Source organism: Zosterops lateralis (assembly GCF_965231275.1).
Source record: "Zosterops lateralis genome assembly, chromosome: 3".
NCBI classification, from domain to species: domain Eukaryota; kingdom Metazoa; phylum Chordata; class Aves; order Passeriformes; family Zosteropidae; genus Zosterops; species Zosterops lateralis.
This window is the reverse complement of record NC_139764.1, coordinates 57096120-57121579: the sequence shown is the minus strand read 5'-3', so window position 1 is coordinate 57121579 and position 25460 is coordinate 57096120. Positions and strand designations below refer to the sequence as shown.

Genomic DNA, 25460 nt, shown 5'->3' with positions numbered 1-25460 from the left:
ATTTATAAAATAAAATGTTTATGCTTCTTAGAATACATCAATTCACTAAGCCTATCATTTTTACATATTTCCTGAACATGCCTTCAGCTGGGGGTTCTTGTAGCAAATCCATCAAATTCCACAGCCACAGTTCCAACCTGGCTGCCAGGTCTGCCCTGCAACCAAGTGGCATCCAGAGGTGTGGAGGTGTATCCAATTCTATTTCTCTTTTTGTTGAAAGCAAACAAGTTTGTGACATACCCTATTAAAAAAAAAATCTCTGCAAACAAATGAGGAAGAGCTGGAAGTGGTTTTATATTTTGGTGACAAACATTTTCAACAGTTCATTCTCTCAGGAGTAAATTCTAGGTTTTATTAATGAAGAGGGATGCTGCCTGTCATGCAGCCATATTTTTGTGCAGGGATGTAAAAACCACCATCACTGAGGTCTCAAAATGACAAAAGGCTTTGATTTCAAAATATTCAGAGAACAGGTATTAGGATGATTCAGCTCCCTACCATAAGGAAGGTTATAATTAAAACATGTATTATCTCTGTGAATTTCAAATGTCATGACCCCATGGCTTAAAATCACTTAGTAGGTTAAAGGTAGTTCCTCAGGGTTTCAGTATAGTGTAGTATCAATCCTTGTCTGATGTCAGTGAAGTGCAATATGGGTAGATGTGTGGACCACACTGTTTAGAGTGAAAATTAGCTGATTCCCCTTTACAATATCAGTCTCACCGTGTGCTTGCTACTTTGTCCCTCAAGGTAATTCACCAACCAGAGTTACTGTCATATATTACTCCTTCTGCCTTAAAGGGACAGAATTTTGAGGCAGGAATATCAAAAATATCAAGAAGATTTGGGATCTGTAAGGCAGTCAAAGCATCTGGCTTGGGATGGATTGATTGCGGAGTCCACACTGATCTTCCCATCCAACATGAAAAGCTGACTTTAACATTAGCATTTGGGATCATCATTTTCAGCTATCATTGATATTACTTGACCAAAGTTAAAGAAAGGAAATGGTCACAATAGCAGCCTGTGTTCTAAGGAGCTATTTTTGGTAGCTCAAATTGGTGTCATTTATTTCACTCTAAAATACTTCCCTTGACATATGTCAGTGCTTTATTGTGATGGTTTTGACCTCAGTGAAGAACTCGTAGGAATCCTTTGCTCCCTCCCTGCCTATGCCTGAGGCTTTCATCCCACCAAATGGCAAGTTCAGGTCTCTCACAAGCCAGCAGTTGGTCCACACCAATCCAGACTGCAGCCTGTGTGCCACCCTGTGAACACGTCCCACATTGCTGGACCATATTGTGGCTGCCAAGCCATATTTCACACCATTGGCTCTTTGGATCACCTCTTCTTCTGTATCAAATGCTACCACACATGTCACAGGACCAAAGATCTCTTCTTGCATGCAACAGGATTCATCCTTGACTTCAACAATAACTGTGGGCAACATGAAATAGCCTTTCTGGTTGCCAGGTGGGAGGGCTAAAGGATCCACTCCCTCTCCACAGAGGACTCTGGCTCCTTCAGCCTGGGCTTTCTTCACATAGTTCCTCACCTGGGGAAGCAGCAGAAAAACATCACTGCTAAAGGACACCAAATCCCAAGGGTTCACACATCAGTAGCAGGAGCCTCTGAACATCTCTAGCTGGAACATGCTGCCCTCTTAGCAACAGAGGGCAGCATTCCCTAACTTTTGTCGTTACATTTCTTTTTATGCAAAGCTGTGTATTTCTTGCTGAACAAAGAAATTGTTTTCTCTTTTCTAACACTTACTAGCCTAGGAGACAACACTCTGGCCCTTCCCACTAACTATTGTCAAAAGGGCAGGGCCCCTTGGTGAAAACGCAAGTGATCCAAGAGCCTCTCTCCCTTCTCTCAGGAGCCTGGGCAGTTTGCCATGTATCCCAAGCCATGGTTCATTCATTTACCCCAAGGAATCAGTAGTATTTTCCTGTCTCACAGGCAAGGCTTTTTAAATGTTCACATGTCACTAGGATGATGAAGCCATGAACATTACAGAAAATCTCATAAATAAATGATTAAAAATGTTTCCATGGCTGCTGCTACCATATGTTTGCTACGTTGAACATATAGGGCGTACTGTTGATCTGCTTTTGCTGATCAGGCAAGAATCGTTGCCTGGCTTCTCTCCTTAGAGAAAGACCACAGAGGTATCACAGAGCTTCCTTATCTTTTTCTTCTTTTAGCCACATTGGAAGTTCTCTGTGGTGCTACAGACTAAGGACCTCAGGAAATGGGTGTTTCTACCACTGTACTTCAGAACAAGAGGACCTGGAGAGCCTTCTGAGGCATCAGGAAGCATATCAAAGGCCTGGCTTTCTCTCACTCTGTGGTTTTTCGGTCTGCTTCTTGCGTCAGAGAGTTCTGGGATATGAGCATCTGCTCTCCCTGAACTCTGACACCACAACTTTCATTTCATATAAGCCACTAAAGCAGACTGTATCTAACTGCTCATCATCTCAGCTGCTCTCCACACAGACTACTACAAATTACTGCAAGCAGTCCTAGGAAACTGTTTTGTACAAGCCAGAATTTGCCAGAGTGATATAAAAATAAAACTTTTACCTTGTCAACTAACTTATTGGGCAAATTAGTGACCTTAGCAAATGCATTATTAAAATCCAAGAAAATGTTGTTGAACTCTAAGATTTATGAGTATAAATTCAGGACTTAGAAACCATTTGAATTATTTCATAATAATCAATCTAATAATTATTAGAATTATTCAAACAGGAGGAAATATTCTTTTGCCATTTAAAATTATTTTCCCCAGGGAGTTTGATTTGTTTCAGAGTAATCACATGATCCCAAGCCACAGGCAACAGAAATCTCATTAAAAAGATCCTTATAATGGCTTTGAGTTATCATCCCTCAGAGCTAATCTTGGAGATGACAAGATCCTTTCCCACATACTCCTGAAACTACCTTTTGTAGCCCTCTAAAAGATGAGAAGAAATCACATAAACTCCATGTAACATCACCTTCTCTAGATGCTCTTTACTTATTAGTGCTCCCACATCAGTTGAAGGATCTGAGGGATTTCCAGTCTTCCATTTCTTGGCCTCTGCCACAAATCTCTTCAAAAACTCACTGTATATTCCCCTCTGAACGAAGATCCTGGAGGTGCAGAGACAGATCTCACCCTACCAAAAAGAAAGAAACAAACAACAAATCAACAATGTTGGTTCATATTACATTGCACTATTGACATGTACTAGAAATTGTGAGATACAAAAAATAACCCAGTTCACTTGTGTCCCTGCATCCTCAGGAGTGCAAAAGACATCAACCAGCACTGCAAAGTGGGATTTTTTTTTCCAGATAAGAAAAGAAAGGAGAAGGAAAAGGCAAAACAGTATCAGTATCATGCAATCACTACCATAAGTAAATTTGATTTTATCGATTATATGTTTTCTTTTCCAACATTTTTTATAGGAAACATGATTTCCAACTCTGAGTGATCTTTCTCTTCACTTCCTGATAATCTCTCTCTGATACCAAGCTATTTTTCTAACATCATCCCACATACGATTTCCTGGCTTTGGTGCTCTCTCCTGAGGGTGGTGATGAGGGAAGAATAATGTTGGTAAAATTTTTGGGGAAGTCCCCTAATTTAATTCTAGCAAATCAACAAGCTGCCCACTTACTTCAGCAGTGGGACTTAAAGCAGCTGCTTCCCTGAGAGATAAGAAATGTATCTACTCTGAGAGGAGTAATAACACCTTGTTATCTTTGGATGGAGAGCAGGAGGAAGAAGAGCCTTTTATTACTTTGTTTCCCTTCTTGTGGAATAATGAAACCTTTTTCATATTTTTCTACTTGGGACTTTCTCAAACACGATCCTGAAATAGACCTTGACAATTTGAGATTCAGATCCAAAGGCAGGTGCACACAGGCACACAAACCCTTGGGCGCGCCCCTCCTGCTGCCAATGGGGTTTATGTGCTACAGGGGTGGGGAGGCACCTGGTTGGCAAAGCTGGACCTCACAGTGGTGGGGATGCACTGGCTCAAGTCGGCATCATCAAAGATAATGGCGGGGTTTTTGCCTCCCAGCTCCAGCGAGAGCCGCTTGCAGTGTGGGGCACTTCTCTCCGTGATGCGCTGGGCCGTCAGTGTGCTGCCCGTGAAGGAGATCAGAGGCACGTCGGGGTGGCACACCAGGGCCTCTCCTGCCTTGGCACCCGTTCCAAACACAACATTCACCACCCCAGGGGGTACCCCTGATGGGAACAAAGGCACACAGTCATTGTACCCTCCTGGCACTCGGGGGGTGTCGCTTCACTTTGTTTTGTCCCTGAAGTTAGAAAGTTACCAGCAGCTTAAGGGTGAAAATACTAACCCTTAACTCCAGTATTAGCTGATATCCATGATGTTAGACAGCTCTATGGATCATGGGTTAAAAGATAAAACCAGTTCCAATAATCAAGCTTGTCTGACATGCATCATCAGATCACTGATCACTGCTGATCAGATACATCAGCAGTGTACAGTCATTCAGGGAACAACCAATTGTTCTCCCAGTTTTAATTAACAGTGCACCAAATACAGCCATGACACCATTACCAAGAGGTGATGCTCACTCCTTTATTCTCTCATGGCTCCTTTGCTTGCACCACAGACTTAGGGTATCCATAAGTGGAGTGCAGGAGGGGCAAAACTTTTCACCAGAAGATAGTAGCAAAAGATGAGTAATAGCTGGACTGGGCAGACAGAATAGTTTGAACCCTTTTGTTCTCCAGTGCAACATTCAGCTACAGCAGTCTTTCCCAAAGCCTTTGAGCACCTTCTGTTTTCTGCAACTAAAAAAACCTGGTGCACAGACAAGCATTTCCATTCTTTCCTGCTCCTTAGCATGCTATAGGAGTCACCTGCTTTCTCCAAGAGCTTGCACATCATCCAGGCTGTGACAGATGTCATCTCACTTGGCTTGGCAACCACAGTGTTTCCACATGCAATGGCAGGAGCTATTTTCCAAGTTAACAAATACAGTGGCAAATTCCAAGGACTGATTAAACCAGCTACAAAACAAAACCACAAAGACAGAAAGTCAGTCTGCTGGGATACAAAACTCATTTCTCTGACCTCAAGCAGTTATACACCAATTCAGATCTATGAAGGTAATTTGGCCATGGCTTTTATTTCCAGACAAATGTACAATAATTTTGCAGCATTCCTCATAGGGAGATAACTTCTTAAAGATCTGTGCAAACAATTCTAAAAGTGATCAGCTGAATTCTCTGAATAAGTTTTGCTGCTTCTTCAAGGCAGAATCTTATATTCTCAGGAATTTTTTCTGTGTTTTGCAGGAACATTAATGCAAGGTTAGCCACAACAATAATTTACAACTGGTCTGTGGTAATACTTTGTGTTAGAATAGAGCAAGTGAAAGTAATTATAGAATGGTTTGGGTTGAGAGAGTCCTTAAAGATCATCTGATTCCAACCCCCTAGGGACACCTTTCACTAGACCAGGTTGCTCAAAGCTCCATCCAACCTGTCCTCGAACACTGCTAGGGTTGGGGCATTGTCCATTTCTTCAGGGAACCTGTGCTAGTGCCTCATCACCCTCATAGTAAAAATTTCTTCCCTAACATCTAATCTAAACCTACCCTTATTCAATTTGAAGCCATTACCCATTGTCCTATCACTACATGTCCTTGTAAAAACTCTCTCAAGCTCTCTTGCAGGCCTCCCAAGAGTTCTCTTCTCCAGGCTGAATGTGCCAGCTCAGATCATATTCCTGCTTTCTCTCACTCTTATTTTTCAATTGCAGTATCAAACTAATTCTGTATAACATATAGTACATATTTTCCAGATAAATTTTAGTCTAAATTATGAGCGACAAAATTTATCACTGAATAAACTGTGGTTTCTGTGAAATGCTGAATGACTAGAATTATTTTTAGTAATTGCCTTTAGGAATATTTTCACCTTACATATTAATAAGAAATTATGAAAAAAATCTGTAATTGTCGCATGTGACTCTTTACAAAAGCCATGAGATTTCTTTCTGTTTGATGGAGCAGATGCAGTGAAGGACTTTTCCTTATGAGAATAATTTTACCAGAAAAAGTCATGTTCTCCAATGTTCAAGAAAAGTTTTAAAGGAGTCCTCTAAGTTAGCCAATTTCATGCTTTAAGTAATTCAAGTGTAAATGTGGACAACTCCCATCTATTTAATATGTTATTTATATTATATATATAACATAACCTAATAATGAAATCATTACAACACTTATGCGTCAGCTTAGGACAACCACTTTATTTTCTGAAGCAGCAGCATCTAGTGGCCGAGTTCAGCAATTCCCCAGCTAGGGTGGTTTATTCACCCATGTGCAGCCGTGTCACAGACTACTACTGCTTTCCCAAAGGAGAGGGGGATCCTGCCCTCCCCGCTGGAACAAGACCTCAGTGCTCTGCACATCTCACCGATCCACAGCTGTGATGCTCACCCACAGACACACATAGACAAAACATAAGAGAGATTGGGAAGGTGAGGGCAATAGTTTCAACTTTTTAGGCATGCAATGTTTTGGTGTTTTTTGTTTTTTTCATGAAGTAGCCTAATTGATTTTACATGGAGTTGCTGATGCTTTAGCAGACAAGGCTATGTTTAGCACATGACTCAGAGACAACAAATGCTTTCAAAAAAAATCTTTTCTTTGCTGAGCCCCTACTAAGGCAGACATCCTGCCAAGCTGTTCAGCATGTGAGGATCATCATACCAACTCCCACAGGTGCCCTGGAGGTGTAGTGCACACAGCCCATGGATGGCATTTCTGTGCACTCTGTGACATGATGAAGGATGGAAGAGGCAAAGAATCGGAAGTTGTGCGCGGCCCGAGGGATGTCCACCGTTCTGGCAAAAGTAATAGTCTTTCCTGAAACAAAAACAAACATGCTGCTGGTCATCACAGACAGAAGCATTGCTTATAGTCTGTTTTGAAAGTTGATTTGTGTGTCTTTTGGGAAATGTCTTTTGTCCTGTGCCCAAGTGACCCCCAGCACCATAGTCAATGACAACAGCTCCCCTCTAGTAATGCATTCCAATTATCTGACAACTGATGTCAGTCAGAAATTCTGAAAAGCAAGAATGCCCCAGGAATCCCAAATCCAAAGCCTCCTCATCAACTCCAGTTTGCTCCAACAGTTCATACTATACAAAAAATTTAATACATATTTTCCATTTCAATATGCAGCAAGGCACACTGTATTTGAGATCAACAACTTCCATTCTTACCCTGATCCTTTGACTCTGCTTGTGCAAATGCTTCCAGGTCACGTTCAATCAGGTCTGCCAATTTGTTCAGGATCTGAGATCTTTCCAATGGAGTTTTTGATGACCAAATTGGGAAGGCGTCTTTGGCAGCTTTGACAGCAGCTTCCACCTAAAAAAAAAAAACAAAAGAAGGATGGTGAATGCTAATGAAAGGCTTAAGAAAATATTTAACACCCAGCTGATGAATTCATATTTCAGAGACTAATAATCCAGGCCACATTGCTGGGAAGATGACCACTCCTTAGAGCTTCTCCATTGTTATCAAGACACTATCCCATAATTTAAGAAGTGTTAGTGAAACAAAATATCTAGAAAAGAAACTTCCACTGAAACCCTAGTTTTTCTCCAAATTACAGCAACTTGTGGGCCACCCTCCAGGCCTGGAAGAAATGCTGGACTGGTCAACTGGCACCAGTAGTTTTGGCACTGGCCAAAACAAAAAAAAGAATCTTGTTTCTCATGGAGGAAAGAGCAAGAATCTCCCCAGAGCAAATGTAACTTCAGTCTAAACATGCACAACCCTTGCAACACATGACTTCAGCCACACCAGGCAATGATGAAAATAAGAGGCCGGGAAGAAATGCCCTGCTAGCTCTTGATTTCCACCACTTGGTTCAAGCAAAGACTAAGAATATATTTAGGGAATGGACATCCAGAGGAAAAAATTATCTTACCTGATCACAGCTAGAAAGTCATTAATGCCCTCACAAAAAAAAAAAAAAAGTTCCTTTTTAAACTCCGGGGCTTTAGCCAGTTCTCTTATCAGACACCTAAAAAAGCCTACAGATAAGAATCATTATATGCATTTATACAAATGCAGACCACTCCTATCCGTATTTTCTTTGAGATGTAGATGACTGCTGCACGATCCTTCAACCTGACATTTCTGAAAAGCAGCAGATTACCAGCACCTTTCTGAAGCAGACCCATCTTCAAAGGATTAAAATTCAGCAGGCGGCTTTCTGTCCCATCAGTCATTTCCCCTGGACTCTTAAATGGAAGTTACCTGCATTATTCATCTGTTGATTTATAAGCAATTCTTTCTTCATGTTCACCAGTCTCACACTAATTAAAGATGGTCATCAATATCTTTCCATATTTTAATTAACTGCCATATTTCCCAACTTTTGCTTCCTATGTATCACTTATTCAATACTCCCAATGTCTAATACATGCCTCAAAGTGGTGGTTTACTCAAAGCTGTCTTATTTGAGTTCCTAAAATTTTGCTCATACAATTTCTTCAGTTTTGGAAATCTGCCAAAATCAGTAACTAGGAGGATGCTGATATAATATTAATCAGACCATTATGACCTCTCTGAATGTTGACATATTGCTAATTCCCATTAAGTCACTGAAGGGTCCTTTCCACCAATTCCTCAAAACTGAGTTCCAAATTTGTTCCCTCCAATTGTGACGGGTCTTATTAAAACTATCATAAAATAACTTACTGATATTCCAAAGATGTTTTATTAATGAGGGCACAAAAGTTTAAGCAAGCAAAAAAATAAAATCTATCTACCCCTTTCTCCTTCCCCCTCCCGCACACATCAGAATTTATGGGCCCCATTAAAATAATACCCAGAGTTTGAAAGCCAGAACACCACCAGTGAAGGGGCAAGGTGGGAAATAAACCAACGTGAAGAGAGTCACATGGATCACTGGCCAAGCTCAGAAACCTAGACTCTTCTTTTTCGACTGTACTTCAACAACCTCCTGCTCAAGTGCCAATGGCAGCAGGCTGTCAGCCACTGAACAGCTGAAGCAGGACCAAACCAGGCCTGGGAAAGGGGAACTGCAGCTTCCTGAGTGAGTCCAGTGCAGATGCCACACGACCCTAAAAACGTTCACCCTCTGTGAAACTATACCACCTTCACTAATTAACTCGTTCTTCCACCCTCCCATCCTGCGGTGCTACTGCTGCTCCTCTGTCGTCTCCTCTGCAGCCTTTTCCACCAGGTGCTGCCAGGAGAGAAGATAACCAATATTGTCTTCATTTTTAACCCTTCAGTGGGTTTAGAAGGAGGACAAAAATATTCCTTTTTCATAAACTGCAGAAGAGAAAACTAGCAAAGGAAGGAATTAAGTGGCAGTAGATTCATCTAGGAAAAAGTAAGAGGAAAAAAGGAGAGAGATTTGTAGAGAAGAACTAAGCATACAAAGGTTAAACTGTAACTTAGTTTGACTAGCAAAAACCAGCAAAGAAAGTCAAGCCACAAAGAAAATATGCACAAGAATTCAACTATGAACTCCTGTGTCTGAAACACTTCCTTCTGCTTTCCTCTTCTGCACAAGACAGACACAGAGAAATAACACACAATCCAGACCTATCACAAAAGGTTGCTATCAAAATACCCCAAGATGAACTGCCCTCAGGACAAGATGTTTGCTTTTGCACGGGATGATGTGCAGGAGCCAGGTTCTTTAAAGAGAAGTGTTTCTAAAGTAGATATTGGCCAGCATTAATTAGTCCTCATCAGCCTGTATTTTAGATATACAGGGCACCTGCTCGTCTTGCTGTAGTACTGCTATGTAGAATTTAAGATATCTATCTGAGGAACAAATTAACTCCTAGGAAAAAAAAAAAAAGTTCAGTTTCTTTGGCAGAAAGTGGCTAAAATGGCCACAGAAACTAACCAGGTGTTAAACTCCAGAGTCAGCAACAGACTCACTGTCTCCCCTTGTTTCACCTTCTAACTTCTCAGTAAAATTAACCAAGATAATCTGCAACTGGACATTGAGCCTTTCTAGAAACCAGCATCTTGAGTCCTTTGTTGAACTCTGGTCTAGGTGCTTACTTTGGTATCTCTAGATAACCTCAAGAAGTATGTGATTGCATTTTCTTCAGCATATTCCATCAGTCACCAGTGGATGCCAGCTCTGCAGAGCACAATCTTCTTGTATAGTTGTCTGAAGGCAGGATTAAAGCACTCATCAAATTTACAGGCTTTTAGGATGTTTTCCCATTGCTACATACAAACACTGACTCAGAAAGCTGAAACAGAAAAGCATTGCTCTTACGATGTCTGAACTGTATCTCTAGAGTGGCCAGCAGCCTCTGGTATTCTCAGATCTCTCTGGTTTTAATGATTTTGCAAATGAATGGTCAGGAAGATTTCCACCTGCACATCAAAGAGCAAACTTTTCAGGCATAATTAGGATTGGAATGAACTTACACAGATTTATTCCAACAAACTCAACCTGTTACTCTTTAACCTTTGGTCATCAGCATTTAACAAATATTTACCGAGTTGAAATTACAGTGCAAAGGTTTCTGCTGAAAGAAGCTGTCAATAAGACTGAAATGCAAGTGAAGGGAACAGCTACACACTGTAGTAGTTTGTTTTAAAAAACATTTTCAAAATGCTGTCCACTATTATATTTTCCAAGCCCTCTGTGCTATCCAAGCTTGTCGAGTCACTTCCCTTTTCAATAAGTCCGAAGCACTATTTTGGACACAAACTTGTAGGTCTGCTATAAAGCGGCATCAATGAAACTGCACCCCTGATGAACATCATTGCCTGTCTACACCTGAATATGTACAAGGCTCCAGGAAACATTCACCACAGTAGAGAGCACAAGACCAAGAAACTCTGCGGATACAGAGGACAGGTATAAGGAAACACATTCATCACAGCCACTGAATATCCAACTGCTATTATCAAAACCAGAGAGGTCTGAAAGCTTTTTACCAAATTCAGAGAAGAGATACCAAGCCAAAAACCCTTTTAAATGAAAACTGCAAATCATCAAGACACTAAGGGAGAACACAGTTGCATATGGTGTCTCTAAATTAATTTACAGAAGATATCAATAAACTCTGTTCTCACTTACAGATTGTTTATATTTACAGCTTGTCTGGGTGTAATTGTTAATTTATGCACAAGGCATCTCTCATCATGTGAGCTGAAGGACCTCCATGCAAGTTACTGAAGCTGTGTTTATTCACACCAGCTTAGAATCCAGCCCACAACTTTCTAATAGCAAAATGTAAAAAAATGACAGTGTTTTCTGCCACAGCAGTGGATTATGCAATACTACAGTATAATCAAGAATTTACTTGTTTAAGCACTGAAGTCATCATTTTTCCGCTCTCTTACTTTCAGCCTCCTCTCACTCAAATGTTTATTGTTACATGCATTTAACATTTTTCATTTTGTACATGTGGATAGCACTCACCTCTTCTTTGCCACTGTCTGGAACTCTGCAATAGACATCTCCAGTGGACGGATTATAGGAGTCTATATAGGAGGAACAAGGAACAAATTTGCCACCTATGAAGTTTTCCAGCACTAGGAGAGCCTTTGAGTGAGCCATTGTTGGCTGCTTGCTTCACCTGTGTTTTTTTCCAACAAGGCATCAATTTAGATTAGTATGTCTGCATGTATTTGCACAGCGAGTCTGAACTCCTCCCCCATCCCTCTGTCTTCCCTGCACCACTTGCTTACAAGTGGGAACAAACCCTGGCAACAACAGCAGGAAAGAGCAAAGGGGAAAAAAAATCAGTATTTCCGTGACACGTGGTTCTTTTCTAGTTCAAGAAGGGAAAAACAGCATAGTTTCTGGAAATCGGTTTTTCTCTGTCTATAGGAAATAAAGTACTGAAAAAAAGAGAGAAAAATAATGGTTCAACAGGAGAATTTCTACCTGTAACAGTCTTTCAAATTACAGTTTGAAAACATTTTGCAACAAATAAACAAAATAATTCAACAGGCAAACACCTAGCCAGGAGCCTGCTTCTAAGTGTCAGCAGACAAAAGAAAAGACACTGAAGACCAGTATGTCTGCAACTCATGTTCATTGTTTTGTTATTATCAATACTTTTCCTCGTATCCCCAAAACCAATACACCAATCAAACCAAAAGATTTTAAGCACTAAGAAACTTTTCCACCAATATCCCCAGATACCAAACAATACAAACAGCCGAGCGACTCTTCAATTCAAACAGAAGAGAAGCACAATCCTAGCTGGTATACTGTTGTATGTTGTCAGAAATTCATCTTTTCCCCCCCTCAAAAATGCAAGACACTGGCTGTCATGCTTTCCCTTCCATAGATATACCAGGGGAAGCCACCTTACTACAGAGAAGCCTGTAACATATTATTAGTTTTTCCATTAACTTCCCAAGAACCTAAACTGCCCAGGAAGAACTGTGTAAAGGACACTTTCTCCAAGACAATGCTGAGGATTATCAAATTGCTTTAAGATTGTATGCCTTGTTCTCCAGAGAGCAGTATGTTCTCACCAGGAGATTGTGAGTACCTCAATCAGCAGTTCAGGAAGGTTTTGCATCCTAGACAACTGTCAAGCCATCAAGTTTCACGTGGATCAACATGCAATCATATTTTGATTGAAGAAAGGCGATATGCTTCTATTGCACAACAACAGATCATTTATGTTTCAACCAAGTGGCGCCTCTGGGCAGAGTTCAAATCTGTGTTGAAAGGTAGTGCAGTCACGTTGAAACTGGATTATGTAATACCTCTGCTTCCCCCAAGCTGCAAACTGGGAAAGCATGCAGTAGCTTTTCTGTCATCATAGAAAAATGAGCCTCAAAATTTAATGCAAACATGTGTGAGAAGACTTATCAGAGGTTCACCCTGTATCACACTTCCTTGTCCATTAACAGTAAGGAATTGATGCAAGGCTTAGAACTGAAGACTGTAACTGTCCCCTGACTTAAGGGCAACCTAAACATTTTCAAAGTCTGAAGGCAAGCTCAAGTGGAACAGGTTCAATGCAGGAGCTTGGCAGTCTAAATCTCTGGAATCCAACAAGGGCACCTAAACATTCACAGTGGCATGCTGAAACTAGTAAATATTTAACTGCAATTTTTGGTCTAAAGAAATACATAACAAATAGTGTAAATCATAAACTTGGCAGTAACAGTTTTCAGGTATTTCAGATTCATAAGCTTTTACAAAAGTAATTTCCACATAAAGCATTGCTGATACTTCTACAAATACCCATGCAGTCAACAGTACAAATCATCTATGTGGTCAAGGTCAGGTAGCTGCTGAATTGGGGCTAAAGTACCTAAGTGCAAAAACAGTTATCCACAAAAAAACCCCAAACAACCATGTGGGAAGAGTAGGTACAAACCATACAGGACTGTGAACTAAATAACAACAATAGATAGCATTTTTGTGTTCTTCACTACTCTGGACACAGCTTTACTTCAGTTAACTCCAGAGACTGATGCTCTGGAGCAAGTGCTTCAGTTCCTGCCTCGCACTAGTAACTGGGAACAGGTGAATTTTCTCCACTCTGCACTCACATACAGGTCCTGAAATACCTGAGGTCCTCTCAAAATTCCTACTGAAAAAACTTCCAAGTTATAGTAAAGTGTGTCTGTGCTGAGCTGGAGGTGGTAGAAGAACCCTCCTTTCAGCTGGGAGGTTTCATCTGCTCCATTACTGAAAAGCAGGAAGGAGTTAAAGGCGTAAGTCAGCACAATTTGGCTTTAGCCAACACCACAAGATTAAACTGTCAGTCTTTGTTCAAAAGAGCACTACGTCTGGATGAAAGAGATGTGTATGTGCAGTGGCTGCACTGAGTAACATGAGAAAAACTGAAATTATTTCTGCAGAAACCCAAATTGGATGCCAGTTTCGCATTCTAACTCATAAGTTTACTCTGAAACCTCTCAGTTATGGCAAGTGAAGAATGATTTAACACAATTTAGGAGTGTTTAAATCACAAAAGATGAGGGAGACAAAAATGCTCAGACAAATTCATTTTATTATTCTTACTGTTTAAAAAATAAAATTAGCCAAAGTTGGCACAGTTTCCACTACACAGCAAAAGAAAGGTTTTTTTCTTAAATAAATTTTGGGACAGGGAAAATAATCCCATGATAATACTACATGCCATTCTCTTGAAAACAAGGTAAATAGTTCTTTTTCTTCCCTGAATATGCATTCAACTCAAACCTAAAAATATTTTAGACCAATAAAGTTACTTTACTGAGTTAATGTGCAGCAAAAAAGCAATCAAAGAAAATTTGTAAACAATTTATGTCTGGAAGTAAGGAGTTTGTTTCATGATAATTCATCATCTTTTTCTCTAATTAAACTTTCTAATATTTTTCCATCAACTTCTCTAAGGGCTAAATTCCACATGGAGAAACCCATGAGATTCTTGAGATCAAGAAGTGCAACACTTGCAGTTCCTTGTCAGTTGGCATCTTGTTCTGCAGTAGGAAAGACTGATGAAGGGATCCCCAGATGTCTCACACAATTCGACTTTTGTCACCACCATCTTCTCCCCAGTTAATTGCACTTGTACCTTCAACTGAAATAACTGGATTCTCATACAGGAGTTTGGATATCTGATTGAGTTTTGCTTGGACGGTGGAAATTCTGTCACCACTGTCATTCTTTAATCTAAAAATATAAGCAAATGGAAAAAACCCTAAGGTGAAAAATTAAGTACTAAGTGTAAAATTATCTCAGTGTTTTTCAGTATTATACAGTTGTGGAAAAAAACAAAACACCTTTTCCACTTAAATTCTCAAAACAAGAAAACAGGTACTAAACCAGCAATTCCCAAATAACATATCAAAGAGGTTATTTAGTCCCAATTCTACAAACATTAGTCTAGCTCTAAACATTGCAGATCTAAATAGAATCCTCAACTTAAATTTATGGAAATCCTCAAATTTAATGAAAAATGGGTGCAACCCATCCTATTTCTGGATCTTATTTAAGACCAGACAGATTTTTAGGAGCGTTATATATCCATAAAGCCTCTGACTGACTTAGCACATCATTCCTACACATACATGGAGAAACCAGAAATGTTCATGCTCTAATTATAAATTTTGACTTAAGTTCTCAGTACCAGAACTTGGTTAATGTGACTAAATCATAGCTAAATCATGTGATTAAATCAAGATTATTTTTTTTAAGGGACAGATAGAGGGACATTAATATTTTTTGCTTCTAGTAGAAGATAAAACATTTATGTTTAGTCCCTCAGTCTTTGCTTCCTCTCACACAGGATCAGAAAATAGTTTTAGGCATCAGTAAGAATCAAATGCACAACTGTCTTTAATTTTAACAGAAAAAGATATTGGACTCAACTTAGAGATAGTTAAAATGGCCAACACTTCTTATTTACAAACTGCTTCCAGTATAGTTGTACAGACAGATTTCAAAAAGACTGATGTATGTTAACTCAAGGGCAAAGAGGGGTAATTCTAAGCAGAGTAATTTTTACTCCTAATAAATTAAACAGAATCATGACAAGTTTTCCTCACATCTTGTTGAAGCACTGTCTCTTTATTAGCAGAAAAAATCCACTTTTCAGGCTAGAGGGTGTAAACATCATTCCTCTGCAGTACAGAAATTCTATTACAAAAATGCCATACCTCTGTAACAACTCCTGCAGCAATAGTGGAACCACTGTAGCGTAACATAAACCTCCCTAGCTCCTTAAAATCTTTGTACAACTCTAGAGCAATAGGTCTTTGAGTTTGTAGTTCTATTAGAGCATTCTGACCTTTAGCCAAGAACCTGCAAGTAAAAAAGCAGAAAACTCTATTAGAAATGTATGCACAGATGAATGAAGAAAAGAATACTGAAAAAATGGGAAAAATCATTTTAGAAGGCCCAGAGCATAATTATCAAGCTTGATTTCAAGTATAATTCAAGCCATGAGACCCAAAACTCATTTGCCTGCAGTATACTTTTTAATAGGGCATCTAAGTTTTCTTCACAAACTTCTTGGCACTCACCACAGAATTTAACAAATTGTTTTGAAGCTATTTGTCTCATTAACACCTGTTTTTTTTCATGTCAAGTAGAAATCAAGTCTTGTTTCAACCCCACAACTAAAGAGCCAATTCATTACTTTGCAGAAGTTGGCAACAGTTTCAGCCACGAAATTTCTGGAAAAGTATTATTCTGAAAATGTTTTATGTATCAAATAGCATTTCTAGCCAAATACAGCTTTAAATAACTAGAGGGATATATGGGAAGACTCCCTAAATTTCTTTTGCACTGACACACTGTCTAGTCAAGTGTGTTTTACACAGTTAGCCATCTCCAGAACTATATAAAGATCCCTCCCATGCTTTAACAGTAAGAGAAGAAATACTAAAAAAAAAAAAAAAAAAAAAAAAAAAAAAAAGAGAGAGAGAGAAAGAAAATCCTTTAAGTGAAGAAGGGCTGCTGATCTAGGATTCATTCCCAATTCTGCAAGTGACCTTAGGCCTAAGTCATTGTACTTCTCAGGTGTTCTGCATTTATCAAGAGGGTAGGAGGTTTTTCGGTTTGTAAAGCACAGTGAAATCCAAACATGAAACCAACTAAAACAATAAAAGCGTATTCTTATAACACACAATTGATTCATCGTAGAACCTGTTTGATATACTGTGTATTAAACATCAACCCATTTCTTGAGTAATTATTAACTATTCATAACACTTACTTAGGTTTTTTCTTTGTCACTTCACCAGTACTTTTGTGCAGGACACTCAACAGTCTTGTAATAGTAGCAGGTTCACTTACTGTTTGATAGTGTAAAAGCACCTGAAAATATTTTGTGCAGTTATTAAACATCAGTAATCCTAGTTGTTAAGAGTTTAAAACAGCAACTTGTTTTAAGACTGATTTTTTTAAACAAATGCTTATAAAACTTCTCTAGCAGGAATGTCTGCTTCACACCCAGTAACTGTCCCTAGTTCCTAAACTTTGTGATCACGACTGATATGACACAAAAGCCACATTTTATGTCATCATAAATACATTTTTCATCCTTTAGTGTTTTGCTTTTGCCACGTCAGTACAGTTCTGTAGCATGAACTGGTATTTTATTTATTTTAAAAGGTATCTTACACTTAAGTGCATCATTATATTTCCACAAGATGTGAGTTTCTAAAGCCTAGCTGTGGTGGAACTCACATTCTCTGAAATGACTCAGCTACATATTAAAAGCCAGTAAGAATATGTATAAATACCCACAGCAATCCCTTCTATCCACTTCAAATTACAGAAGAATCTGTTTCCTCTGGAGAGACAGAACCACTTCTGGATTCTGAATGTGTTTCATATTCAGGAGGTCAAACACAGAGAGGAAAAGCCCCGAGCAACCTTCCATGAGCACAGTTTTCACAGAGACTTACAGGAAATCCTTTAGTGATTGGGACTTCAATATTGAAGATGAGAACCCGAGCTCTGAATCGAGTGCAAACTTTAATGGGTTCCTTGGGATCACAAAATACACAGCCCACACTACAAGACAGAAGAAAAATAAATTAAAAAACCAAACAAACAGATATCTCTTCACATAGAAGTGTTCAACAATTGTCTTTTTCCAGTGCAGTGATTAAGAGAAGCAAATGAAAAGCAACACCACTTTTATATAACCAGGGGGTGTAGGTGCGTGGATATCCAGGAAGACTGTTTTAAAGCCTGTAACAAAATGCGTTCCTAGACAATGTCTACCTTGTTTTGTGTGTATGCATGAAGGGCTCTGTCTAGTTCAGTGAACAATTACGTCCATTGCTAACCAGTTTCTGAAAATGTCATTGTTTCCTGTGTGTAGATATTTTTAAGAATTAGACTTTCATTCAGAGATTCAGGGTTTCCGTTCAACAGCATAAAATACTGTAGAGTGTCCAAAATTGCAGAACTGCTGCCTGTAACTCAAATATTTTCTGGATAATAAGGGAACATCATAATTAGGGCTCAAAACCTGAGCTTTCAGCAACACTCATTTTCAAAAAATTCTACATGGAGTCACAAGAAAGCTGCTGCTCTTTACAAGTTGGTAAGTAGACTAGACACAGCTGTTTCACAAGGGCTAGTTCTAGCCATCTGAAATGAAAGGAAAATTAATTCCACATAAAAAATATAATGGAAGAGAAAAACCAGCATGATTAAACATATACATCAAATTTCATCAATATCAAGAGGACTTGAAAATTCGTAGCATTTCTTGACATCTCTAACAGACCTCCAAAAGATGAATGGCATCAAGGTAACAATTTGACTCAAGATTTCAACAACTAGAACAAGACTTCCCTTACTCTTTCACCACTGAGAATCCCACACCACTACAAAATGGGAAGACAGACTACCTCTACTTTTCCCTTAAAATCAGAGCATGGATTTGAAAAACTATCATCGCAAGGAGATTTTCAAAGAGCAGCTTTAAAGTCTGCTGTCTGAAGTCCAACTAGAATGTAAAAAGGTGAACAAATTGTGGATCCAATTATCTGGCCTGAACAACAACTGACACTTAAAAGCTCAAGGCTAATGCTTAGCATGAATCCTACAGACTGGAAAAGACACAAGGAGATTTACTGTGCCTCACTATCAGGCCAATCCTTAGCAAAACATTTAGGAAAATAAATCTTACAAGCAGCTAAATGTGTTGAATAAACAGTTACCATCAGTTCCACTTGTAGAGATTTACTTATAAGTACAAAATGGCAGTTGTTTGCATGTGTCCTGCGAGAATGACTGATAATTTGAGAAGTTCTTTAATTTTTTTCTGTTTTATTTAGCAACAGAGGCTGAATTTTTGTGGCAATTAAAATGTCCAAGGAGTAGTCTACAAGAAACGGGCTTGGAAGGTTACTGGTGTCAGCCCTAGGGCACAGGATGAAAACTGACAGTATTCTTCTGAGGCTGCCGTTGCACATGCAGCAGATGTTTCCAACGTTTGTACATGCAAGCCAGGTGATATGCATCACTTTGGTTTTAAATATCCTGGTAGCCACATCATTCTTCAAGTAAACCGCTGTAATATAGCCCAGTGTAATAGTTATACAGCTTTTCATTAAAAACAAACCGTTACTTAGACTGAAACCCAGTTTTGCTCACTTGATTTTGATGATATCCATGCCGGTCAAAGTGAGACTAACGTGATCTCCTGCTGCAGCCCAATCAACTGGTTCATCGTGCAGTGTGATTCCTGGAAATGAGTAAGAACAGAACCTCACAGTGAAGTACCTAGGTTCTGAGCTACAAACAAACAGCTCTGTTTGGGCCATTTGTGCTTCATCAACCATTACTCATCAATTTTCAGTATGAATGGGTTGAGAGTAAAAGCTTTTTAACTGAGAAGACTGAGGAAGCTATTCTTTCCCCTTGGTAAGGATTTACTATTCTCTCTCACCACACCCTGCACCATAACATGGCCTTATTCAAGCCAGAGGAGGGGACCTGGCCCTTGTCACCGGCACAGATGACGCAATCCTGAAAATGCTGTAGTACTAATATCTCCATATCTGCCCCACCCATCCTTTGAGGCACACGCACACCCTAGACCGCATCTTTCATATACTTTAATGGTACTGTGTCAACTTTCATTTACCTTAAGTGGGTTTGCTGACTCTTTCATAAAAAAGCGCAACTGAAGCCTCTCATTCGCTACATCGCGTCTATTAGAAAGCACCTTTACAAGCAATTTAATTCTGATTTTTATGTATTTTAATTTCTTTAAAAGACAACCTGATGGGTGAGGACAAGACTAGCTCTGATTGAACATCCTGAGGCTTCTGATGGACACCAAGAGAGAAAGTAAAAAAATGGGTTTTTAGAATAACTGCATCTATTTATAGGATTTAGTTCTATTCTGCTGCAGATTGTACCTCTTGACTTGCAGATTCATTCCCAAAACCACTTGCCAAAAACATGCCAGAAAGCCTGATTCAACTATAATCATGTCAAGTACCATTTTTTAAGCAGCACTGATAATTATTTGATATATCTGTCATTATCACAGAATGAAAGAAATTCAGCCTCTTGAAATGAACAACTTGAATCCTAATGTGCACACTACCTTAAGTAAATACTCTATGCTACATTAAATTATTTCTTCTTTACATTAAATACAAATAGCACATGATTAATGAACTTATATGCCCAACCTTCATTTGCATTTCAGTCATAGGAAGGCAGTAGAAAAGAAAAAACATAGAACTGTGCTGCTGGAGATGCTCAGACAAAATACATCTTTTTCCATGGTACTTCCTCCACTCCCCACACAGAGAAGTGACTACCCAAATTCATCCACATCATTGTAACATTCCTGTGCATGTGAATAATGTGCATAAAACTGTGTAAGTTGACAGACTGAAGAGTTTCCCAAATTAGCACTGAACAAGCTGAGTTTGGAACAAAACAGACAACCAAACCAACACATTGCTGAATTCAGGCTAAATACTTAGATATAAAAACCTATTCATATCTCAAGGATTCAATTTTTTATTCACTGGCCAGTGTAGGAAAATCATAATTTTATCTTTCTATTTGCATGTGAAATAAACTCTGCAGTATAAAGACAGCAAGCTTTAGGAAACAGGAAACAGCTAAGCAGTTAATGTCTAGCTATTTCTTTTCAGAAATCAAATACATTGAAATTTAAATCAAATTTTCTTCTCTTTTCTAGTTGCTCTAGACAACGATATCCTGGAAGTTTGATATTACAAAAAGATCAGTGACAAATCCTAAAACATCAAACAGGAGCAATGATTTAATTCTCAAGCTTTTTCACAACCAATACATAAGATTAATTTCTAAAGGTAGTTCAACATCCTCACACTTCTTAACAGCAGACACACTCCACAGTAAAGCTGAATAGTAATGATTCCTGTATTGAATATCTTTATAGACATTGTTGAAATTCAAATGCTATTACAGACTCTTCATAAAGCAATATCAAAAACCACAAGGCTATAACACTAGGATTATCTGATATGGTAAAAAAAAGCAAGCAAGATTTCACATAGTCTTCACAGACATATTTATACAGACACAGTCACATCTAAAGAAATTCGTTTTATGCTTTCACAATTTATGTTTGACAGTTAGTATCAGTTTGACAGTCTGTTACCATTTCAGTAACTGTTTCTAGCCCAGTATTGACCTGAAAGTAAACACGCTTCTGAAGACTGTACCTTTTGCAGTGCAAGTTTCATTGGGAGGCATTGCCAGAAGTCGTTCTCCAACCTGAATAAAGCCTGCTTCTATTTTACCAGTCACACAAAATCCTGAACCTTGGTCTGTAATAAACACAGCAACAATTTAAAAAACTTTATAATACAGTCAGTTTCCCATCAGAAGCTAGTCCTTCATCAATGCATAGACAAGTTTTTAACATAATTAACATCTTTCTCCTTCTCAGCAGTGTTCAGTACTTGCAAGTTAGCCAGCTGTGCATCATAATGAAAATGAAACATTAAATTCAAAACCTCTAGATCTTATGTTTTTCAGAATGAAGGAAGAAATGTTCTTCTTTAAACAAATGTAGGCACATGAAGAAATATTTTTTAGTTTTTTCAGTATTAGAATAAACCCCTTAATTTCTAGCAATATTATTTAATTCAGCACTTTTTCACTATAATTACAGATAAAAGGAATACGAAAGACCTCTCATAATAATTCTCATGCATACAGGTGCAATTCCTATGCCATTTACTGTTTAACTGAGTCAGAATCCTACATACTCTCTCAACTCTCTGAACTAATTCTACGATGACGTTTTTCAGTATCCACATAAACAATAAATTATCTTTTGCTGAACATCAGAATTCAGCGATATAAGTAAGCATCTTAGTATTTTATGTCTCACATTTAATTAAAAGCAGAATTTAAAGATGAATTTAAAAGAACAAGTTGATCTCAAATCTTGAGGTCACTTATTACTGACTTGCTCTTTGCATTCATCACAATACTGATGAATGTTTCTGTGTAATGAATGCTTCCATCTTTCTATCTGGAAAAATATTACCAGTACGCCTACATGATAATTTTCCTCTATTCATTCCAGCAAATGAGATGAAACACAGACAATTAACAGATGGCATCAAATGTCAAAGAGAAAATTATCAAAACTGGTACTGGCTAGAAAAAGAATACTCAAGTCAGGTAACAGACACCACCTCAATATGGTACACAAAACATCCTGAAGTTGGTTTTGCAAGCACCTTTGGAAACCAGAAACATGAACTGATCCAAGGTTCTCTCTTGCATTCCCAAGCAAAAACCATTTATCTTTTGTTCATATCGTTACCAAGTCTGGCTTGGTAAATCAACATGGTCTTTGAAGCTTCATCAACTTCCATGCCAATTGCTTCCCAAAAAGTGTCAAGTTCCTTCAGTTCCCCCTGAAATCACTGCAAGCACAAAATGGACCATGGGGGACAGAATCAGAGCATAAAAAATGGCCCAATTTCTCTGCATCATGGTATTTGGGTTCTGCCAGGACATGTTTTCGGTCCTCAGGTTGGTGGACAAGGTGTTTTAGGGTCAGATCAGTCATACCCTAGACAGAACTATAATATGGTAAGTGGGGACTGATGCAGCACTGAAGGGATTTACAGGGACCTCTCAGATCAGGAGATAGTTTGCCTGGAGAGAATGAATATTAGGAGGACTGTGGAAGATAACAGCTAAAAGCTGGGTGAGGCAGATGAATCGTATGTGAGCAGCCTTAATAGAGAAAGGGGTTTTCCAAACCATGTAGGAGTACACTCAGCACTCTCACTTTTTACACACTTCTGTGGACAGCTCCTCCTGAGCATGCACAGGCACTGGAACAGAGCTGAGAACAACAGTTGCTTCATGTACTTCTATCTGCAGCTACTTCCTCTGGTGGCATCAAAGTTAATTAAGTTTTGACATCATAAGAAAAAATAGCCTAAAAGAAACACCTAAATGGCCACATTTAATGATAAACCCTCTATATGTAAATTGAGTTTCTTTCAGAGTCATTATTTTTTGCATACTTTAGCAAAATAGATGTAGTCAAAATTGCTCATTTTGTGAAACTGCTCAACCCAAAAATGATTATTGCAGATGAAAAGCTGTGATATTATTTTGAAAGATATCAATCAATAATCCTAACACACTTTCCCACAGCTCATGAAATTAAAGAAGAAAAACACAGAGATGGCATAGATGACAAAACTAGTGGTATTACACTAGGGTAAATTCCCATACAAGTTTTCAATATTCGGCATTATGACTTAAGTTAAATCAGCTAACCAAGGGCATGCACAATATCAAGTATTTTCTCAAAAGCCCACATGAAAATTGCACAAACCTGGTATTTCCAGGTTTATACTATTTACAATCAGTATTTTGATATGATTTTTTAACCTCCCCTATAAATACCCTAAATAGAAAGCAAAATTTCCTAAAATGTGAATTTCAACAATCATATTGGATTACAAATATTTACAACAGTTCAAATCACACTGTCATTTATATTGCAACATTTCTCAAGGGACCTAGAGAATGTTTCAAATGGGATGAGTCGAGAAGCCTTATTTCTTCTAAGTTATCTGCAATTGTAAATGACTAAATGGAAAAAAAAAGATCAAGCTTACCATGAAAATCTTACAGGCTCAAGGCAGTCTATTTTTGCCAGACAATCAAAATAAGAACTAGTTATAGTTCTGGCTGTTCCTATCTTTATTAATGCTAGGGAATGGCTCACTGCCTTAAATCCTTGGCTGGCTGTAACAGTCTCACCACCACCACCACCACCATTTTCTTCTTCCACCACACCTACCCGAATTTTTACACAAAAGTTAAGAAACATATCACTATTCAGAACTACAACAACTAACAGAAAAGGAACAAGACAAACTTGTTTAAAATCTAGGACTGGAAAGCAAAAGAGCCCAAAGCCACCCTCATAAAGAGTTTGAGAAATATTGATTTAGTCCAGCAGAACCTGTTTGGGAAAGTCCCACATTCTGTTCCACAGAACCACGAACTCATTACACAGACAAATAACTGGTCATGCAGATTGGCTTCCTCAATTTCTTTTCCAGTGTGTTTCACCTTCAACAGTGCTATTTAAAATTTGGCAAGGGAGAGTACTCGAAAACGTACTGTTCTGGTCCAGGACTACACGTGAAATTCCAACTTTAAGTCTTATTTTGACAGCTTTTTTTAACACTTATATCGGTGAAATTATGGTAAAAATATTACAAAAATAACCAACCTTTAAAAACATCAGCAACACACAGTCTAAATGGTTTATCCACTGATCTCTGTGGTGGCTTGAAAGAATCTGCAAATAAATTGATAAGATCTTTTAGAATGTCCGTATGTAATAACTATCTCAGCAACTTCTTAGTTAGAGGAATTAATTATGTTGCATTCCAATGACTTTGTCTCACATCTTCCCTAAAATAAAAGTTTTAACACACACAAGACTAAGATGTATTATTTTAAATGAGGAAAATTGCACATACCAATTTGCTCTAACAAACAGTTTCCTTTATACCATTGTGTGAGGTCACTTGACTGACCCCTTGTGACTAGATTTTCACCACCAAGGCCACTTGTTGGGATATAAGCCACATCTGATTCCTAATAAAGAAAAAAAAAAACAGATATCAAGCATACATTAGCAACAGGATCTCCTAGCAAAAGCAAGAGGTGAGTTTTTTCAATATTAGGCATCTAAACCTTAAAACTTTTCCTCTAGAGAAGACAGGTTACTCAGTGGATCCACTTCCTTTGTGGTTATCTCTTGCCTGATCACGTTACTCCAGCAAAGAGTTAGGAGATACCTAAATATGATTGTATCAATGCTAATACCTAGAAACTGAGTTCAGGTAACCAACTCCTCTGACAGGCAAACATTTGGTTTGAATTGCTGCTTTATGCATAGGCATTGCAGGAAGACCACAGCCAGTCCAAATGAATAATAGTTGGAACTGAGAAAACAGTAGAGGAGTGTTCTCATGAGCTCATAATCCACACTGACACCTGCTCCAGTATAAAACTCCCTACTGTCATTCACATAATCCTGAACATTAAAATAGTCCATTCTTGTTCTCTTCCGCTTTGTAGACAAACAATCCCAAGAAACTACAGGTGATCTGAGTACCCCAAAGATTCAACAGACCTAAACAAAGATGATGACACTGAGTATTAAAGAAGTGACTACCCTTATGTAGGGCTCAATGTCACCCTATCAGGAAGAAAAGGAACCTGCTACATTATATGCAGGAAAGTGACACAAAATAACCTGACTGTAGGAAAAGCTCACCCCACCCAAATGCTTGAACAAACAAAGGCCTCACAAATATATTACCTTAAAGCCAGCTTGCTTAAGAAATTGGCCAAGCTTACTTGTAATTTCCTGAAATCTTTCCTGTTGCCAATTGACCTAAAATAAAGCACAAAT

General features: G+C 38.6%; 2 protein-coding genes across 7 annotated transcripts in view; both read right to left on the bottom strand.

Moving 5' to 3' along the window:
• Nucleotides 1-274: 274 nt before the first annotated feature.
• ALDH8A1 (aldehyde dehydrogenase 8 family member A1) lies at nt 275-12711 on the bottom strand. Of its 5 annotated transcripts, none has more exons than XM_083856282.1 (9): nt 12564-12696; nt 11480-11541; nt 10099-10295; nt 7263-7410; nt 6748-6903; nt 4892-5041; nt 3987-4243; nt 3003-3164; nt 275-1555 (listed from the first exon to the last, which is right to left on the bottom strand). In XM_083856282.1, the coding sequence occupies exons 3-9, from the start codon at nt 10156-10158 to the stop codon at nt 1103-1105; spliced, it is 1386 nt and encodes a 461-aa protein (XP_083712408.1). In that variant the 5' UTR covers nt 10159-10295; nt 11480-11541; nt 12564-12696; the 3' UTR covers nt 275-1102. The 5 variants fall into 5 exon arrangements, with proteins under 5 accessions (XP_083712408.1, XP_083712409.1, XP_083712410.1 ...); XM_083856283.1 differs by having other exon boundaries at nt 12547-12663; XM_083856284.1 differs by lacking the exon at nt 12564-12696 and having other exon boundaries at nt 11480-11559.
• Nucleotides 12712-14029: 1318 nt separating this feature from the next.
• HBS1L (HBS1 like translational GTPase) overlaps nt 14030-25460 on the bottom strand; it is a 59132-nt gene continuing 47701 nt past the window's right edge. For both annotated transcript variants that reach the window (XM_083856590.1, XM_083856592.1), the window contains 9 exons: nt 25368-25442; nt 24520-24637; nt 24267-24335; nt 21211-21315; nt 19133-19223; nt 17428-17536; nt 16734-16834; nt 15673-15817; nt 14030-14686 (listed from right to left, as the gene is read on the bottom strand). In XM_083856590.1, the coding sequence (XP_083712716.1) occupies nt 14675-14686; nt 15673-15817; nt 16734-16834; nt 17428-17536; nt 19133-19223; nt 21211-21315; nt 24267-24335; nt 24520-24637; nt 25368-25442 (825 nt within the window). In that variant the 3' untranslated portion in view covers nt 14030-14674. The remainder of the gene's footprint in view (nt 14687-15672; nt 15818-16733; nt 16835-17427; nt 17537-19132; nt 19224-21210; nt 21316-24266; nt 24336-24519; nt 24638-25367; nt 25443-25460) is intronic.